General features: G+C 43.3%; 1 protein-coding gene across 1 annotated transcript in view; it reads left to right on the top strand.

Annotated features, from left to right (window-relative positions):
- The first annotated feature begins 2,735 nt into the window (after nt 1-2,735).
- LOC108719952 (serine-rich adhesin for platelets-like) overlaps nt 2,736-6,000 on the top strand; it is a 54,451-nt gene continuing 51,186 nt past the window's right edge. The window contains exon 1 of the mRNA XM_041584367.1: nt 2,736-2,871. Coding sequence (XP_041440301.1) covers nt 2,736-2,871 — 136 coding nt within the window. The remainder of the gene's footprint in view (nt 2,872-6,000) is intronic.

Raw genomic sequence — 6,000 nt, 5'->3', positions numbered from 1 at the left:
GAAGAAAAGGAAATTGAATTCCCCTCATCTTCCACTGGGCCCAAGGGACTAATCCTATGGATGAGGTCATCATCCCCAAGATCTTCGCCAATCTGATCGCTGGGACTCTGGGGAGTAATCCTAGTTCCCTTGCTTCTAGAGCTAAGGTTCGTTGTCTTTCCTCGGACAGACTGATGGTACCCCTGCAGGAGTCTATGATTGCTCCTAGGTACACTATTCTCTGAGTTGGGAGAAGTTGACTCTTTTGCCAGTTCAGATACCATCCATGCCCCTGTAGAAAAGATATCACCTGTTCCCTGTGATCTATTAGTTGTTTCCTGGAGCCTGCAAGGAGGATTAGATCGTCCAGGTAATGGAAGATTCGGATCTTCTGCCATCTTAGAAGGGCTACCAGTACCACCAGTATCTTGGAGAAGACCCTCGGGGCTGTGGAGAGGCCAAAAGGAAGACATTGAAATTGGAAGTGAGCCTTTCCTACTGCAAATCGTAGAAACTGTTGATCCCGGATGGTGACCGGAACATGATGATACGCGTCGCGTATATCTAGGGAACACATCCAATCGCCTGGGCATAAGGCTTTCTTCACTGAGTCCAAGGACTCCATTCGGAAATGCTGCTTCCGTAAAGTCTTGTTTACTGATTTCAGGTCTAGGATCGGGCGCCAAGCTCCCGAGGCCTTCTTGACTAGGAAGAAGACTGAGTATACCCCAGACTTCTTTTCCTCTCTCGGGACCGGAATGATGACATTCTGCTGGGTCAAGGTATCGAGACACTGGAGAAGAGCCTTTCTTTTCTCTGGGTTCCTTGGAACAGCTGAACGGTGAAAGACTGGTCGCGGAAGGATGGTGACAAACTCTAGACTGTAGCCCTCTTTGATCACCCTGCGAACCCAAGCATCGTCTGTGGACTGATCCCAGGCGTCCCAGAAGTGGCGGAGTCTTCCCCCCAACTGGAGACCCTGGGGACCACCACCTTCAGAATGGGCGACGGGCTGGGCCTGAGGATTTTCCTCTGTAGCGTCTGAACAATCCAGACTGGCCCCCGCGCCAACTTGATGATTTGTCATCAGAGGTCTTATTCCGAAAGGAATATGATTCTCCAGACGTTTGTCTAGTTTTAGAAGGAAACTTGCCCTTTGAGGACTGTTTCTCTGGAAACCTTCTTCTTTTCCTTTGGGGAAGCAGCTGGCTCTTTCCTCCAGAAGCCTTGGAAATTAGATCTTCCATTTTCTTTCCAAACAATGCCTGCCCCTGGAAGGGGAGGGTGCAAAGGGCAATTTTAGAAGTAGTGTCCGCCTCCCATGATCTGAGCCACAGAGCCCTTCTCGCTGAGACAGAGAGGGCTAATGATCTTGAGGCTAATCTAACCTGATCCACAGACGTGTTTATCAGGAAGGAAGAACCCAACTTTAGTTCCGTAAGGCCCTCTAGAATGTCGTTTCTGTCCTGGCCTTCTTTGATAGCAGACTCTATATTGGCTAGCCAAGTCTCCATGGCTTTAGCTACAGCAAGACTAGCCACCGCTGGCTTAAGAGACTCTCCTGCATTAAGATAGGCTCTTTTCAGGTCTGTCTCAAGTCTCTTATCCATGGGGTCGCGCAGTGAGGCTTGATCATCAATGGGTAAGAGCGTATTCCTGGAAAGGTTTAGTACTGAGGCATCCACAACCGGGACGGAACAGAAGTCCTTGATATCTTCTTCATTGAAGGGATATAACTTGGTAAATCGCTGTTGAGTTGGACTTCTTTTGGACAAGACCTCCCATTCTGATTTTATCAGATCTGCCACCTCTTGGTGTAGAGGAAAAACTTGCCCCTTCTTCCTTGCTGAGGGTAAGAACTGGGCAGTAGATGCCTCTTTTTCCTGGAGATTTAAGGCCAGTCTCATGGCCCTAATCAATGGGGAAATCAGATTAAAGTCAAAGGAAGAATGTTCCTCTTCCGAATCTTCCTCTGAGGAAGAATCAAGCAATAAGTCTCCACAGGCATCCTCTTCTGGTGGATGAGCCTCTTTGGAAGCTCGGGTAGTGACAGCTGAGGCACCTGACAATTCCTGGGCTACAGCTTGTTTGATCCAGGCCCGTATATCTGATGGCGGGATCGATGTGCCTGCTGCTTCTGTGAGACAGAGCTGGCATAGTCTTTTGCCCATTAGCGCTGGTTCAGAGCATCCCAGGCATTGACTGCTTGAGGCCTCCGTAGGGCTGGGGGATTCCTTTCGCCTAGCGGCCGGTTTCATGGTGCTAGGAGAAAACAGAGAGGCATATAGTTATTAATATCCCCACCTGCCCAGGTCCTACACAGATGTAGTGCTTGCGTGGGCTTGATTTATCTTTTTTTTTTTTTTTTTTTTTTCTCTACCTCAGCAGGGGGGGGGGACTAGACTTCTGGGGGATGCGGCTTGGACCCAGCCAGGAAGGGACCTGCAGTAAAAAGAAAAAATACGGTAGCTGTTAGGTGGGAATCATTCCCTTGAGTCAGCCCCAATAATTACAGGTACCCTCCTGGAGTCCGCTAAACTAAGGCCTACCCAGAGGAGAACAGCAGTGGCCGAGAGCGGACGTGACACAGACCCAGGACGCCAATTCAAACAAGGCGCGCTGCTTGTCCGCAACCCGGAAGAAAAGGATTTCCGGATATGACGTCACCGCCCCGACGAACTCCTCCGATAGTGGCCGAGCGCTAACTTCCGCAATCCCCGCCTGCGTTCCAAACTGATGCGGCTGCCATAGGTCGCATGGGAGCCGGACGCTTTATGAGCAGGCCGGTAACCCAGGAAGCAGGGGAACGCCGAGTTCTTACTTTTGAGGCAGACGGCGGGCAAAAAACCCTGACTCGCCAGGGAAAAGGCCGGTTCCAGGGACGCCTTATGGGCAGGTCCCAGCTAATCCCCCCCTAAAAGAAAAACGAGCTCCTAGAAAAGGAGCGGAGCAAAGGAGAAGAACCAAAAAGACACCGTCGAGAGTGTAAGTGACACCTTTATTGTTTGTGGGAGGGTTCTTCTGACGGAGCATGAGGGGAGGGGCTAGTCCCGGTGAGTACTGACATGGAGAGGACAAGGGAAATACTACTTTTCATGAGAGGTTTATTTCCCTCACAGTAGTCACTGTCCTAATATGTGTGCCTTTTAAACAGGGGGCAAAAATAAACTGACATAAGCAAATATTCCTAAGGAGTGGCAATAACTGCATTAACAGGCAACATCATTTAGGCTAATTCCACACTGGGTAACCTTTCACCAGTGGTTAAATGGATTAGGAAGTGACCCAAAATACATCAAGTTGCACTGTCACTTTGTATCATTTTGGCAGGTAAATGTAGCCTAAACAAAGGTGTGACTATGACAGGCACCTTATCTACACAGAGTTCATATTTGTCTAATGCTGAGTAGGCCAAATATTCCATTAGCTTTAATCCTTTCTAAAAAGTGCCATGAACACATGCAATAATGTAAATAGGAAAAACTGGTTATGTGTGCCAAATTAAGTCTGCCCCATCTGTATGATTTCCACATCAGTATATATTGTGTATACAGGCCTTTTGGGCACCTATGACAGCTGCAGCCACTAGTTGGCTTTTTACACAGCAATGCCACAAATAACCTTACTGGGAGAGGTGAAAAATATTTGCCCATAGCCCAATTGTGCTAGCAATTGTTTATATTTTGACAAGAACACAAATGACTTCATAAAGGCCACCAAATAATTACAGCAGGATAAATAATATTGCTTACAGGCTGTTTGGCTAAGAAAAGTGTATATAACAATGTGGTTGGCTACCCTGTAATTCAGTTTGTTTAGATGCTTTAATAAAATAAGCAGCTAACTTTAATGGGGTGGTTCACCTAGGTCAACTTTTAGTATGCTATAGAATGGATAATTCTAAGCAACTTTCGAATTTGACCTAATTTTTTTTATAGGTTTTTAAACTAATTGCCTTCTTCTTCTGTTTCCAGCTTTCAAATGGGGCCATTCAAAACAAATGCTCTGTAAGGCTACACATTAAGGGGCACATTTACTATTGGTCAAATATTGAGGGTTAATTAACACTCGATATTCAGGCGTTGAAGTAAAATCCTTCGACTTCGAATATCGAAGTCGAAGGATTTACCGCAATTCGTTTGTTCGAACGATCGTAGGAAAAATTGTTCTATCGAATGATTAAATCCTTCGATCGAACGATTTTCTTTCGATCCCAAATTGCCTAGAAAGCCTAATTGTTATTGCTACTTTTTATTACTTATCTATCTATTCAGGGTCTCTCCTAATACTATTCCAGTCTCTTATTGCAAATTGTCTCAGAATATCACTCTCATATCAAATCATACTAAAAGTTAATGTAAAGATGAACAACATTTTTAACCTACCTGGTGCCGTTAGAATGGAAGTGAACATTTGGCTTACTGGAGTTCAGTAAACTTTGCCCACTTATTATTTGGGCAGTTGGGAAATATATCATAAAAACAACACAGACACATGTAAGAGAACAACAATTTTGTTTTCTTGACAAATTGATTTTCTTGGTATCTGCCCACAGAAACAATTATGCAACTCTCGCCCCAAACTTGTTAGACTTGACTTAAGAGTAAGTGTAGAGTAAGGTGAACCTGTAAAATGTTTTCATAAAATATTTGATATTAAAAAGTTATTTTTTAATATCAAAAAAGGCTAATTTATTAGTAAGGCAATAAAAACTCTTAAATGTCTTTTTGACTTCATTGATTTGGCATTAATACAGGCGGCCAAAGGTGGTGGCAGCGGTCCAGAATAGAAACAATTATACTACTGAAGCAAAAGGTACTCAGTGATTATTATACAAAATGTAAATTGAATATCAAATATATTAGAGTTAAAGGCCTTTCTCAAGTCAGCCAAGAAGAAAGGGATACTATATAATAGAAACATGTAGTGATGGGCGAATTTATTCGCCAGGCGCGAATTCGCGGCGAATTTGCGCGATTCGCGGCAGGCGAATAAATTTTATAAATAAAAATTTTTTTCCGAAAAAACGGACGCCGGCGTCAAAAACGGACGCCGGCGTCAAAAACGGGCGCCGTTTCGCGAATTTTTCGCCGTTTCGCGAATTTCGCGCGAAATTCGCAAGTTTTTCGGCGAAGCGAAACGGCGCAAATTCGCCCATCACTAGAAACATGTTAAATTCTAGTTGATGAACATGTTTTACTAGCAATACTATATAATTTGCCCAGAATTCATATAAATAAACCTAATAAAAATTCCAAATATTTGAATATAAAATAAAGGGACTTAATCTGAACTTACATTATGTATAGGTAACTTGTGATGTAAGTTGCCTTTATTTTTTATACTGCAGAAGTGATGAGCGATTTTTTTCACCAGGCATGGATTTGCAGAGAAAATCCACACTTCACCATCTGCAAATTGTTTTGCAAAACTGCGGCAAAAATCACCCATGAAAAATTTTTTCACCACGACAATAAAGTTGCCAAGACAAAATTGTCACAGAGACAAAAAAGTCACATAAAAAAAACCCATTGACTTTAATGCATTTGGCCAAAAAAGACACAGAGACAAAAAAGTCGCAGAGACAAAAAAGGAGCCACTAGAAATATACACCAATTGACTTTAATGCAATTGGAGCGAGAAGAAATTGTCATGTGCATGAAAAAATTGTTGCTCATAAAAAAATGTTGACGCCTATTAAATTCAATTTGTTTTGTTAATTTTTCTCAGTTTGCAAATTTTTTTGGGACAGATTTGCTCATCACTTTACTGCAGGAATCTGTGAACGTGGAATCAATGAAGGGGTAGTCAACTTTTAAGCTAACTTTAGGGGATCGAGTTATTCATATTCGAGCCTCCGGTTCCTAAAGCTACGCATGAGTTTCTGCATCTGAATACATTGGTTTGCTGCTGGCACCTAAAACAGCAGAGCTTTTTTTTTTTTGTCAGGAAAAAAAAGACACTTATCAACAGAAAGACAAAGTAATCAAATGCAGAAATGACGTATGACTTTAGTAACTC

Source organism: Xenopus laevis, chromosome 1L (genome assembly GCF_017654675.1).
Source record: "Xenopus laevis strain J_2021 chromosome 1L, Xenopus_laevis_v10.1, whole genome shotgun sequence".
Lineage (NCBI taxonomy): Eukaryota > Metazoa > Chordata > Amphibia > Anura > Pipidae > Xenopus > Xenopus laevis.
Note: the sequence above shows the minus strand (reverse complement) of the source record. Positions and strands in the feature narration are given on the sequence as shown.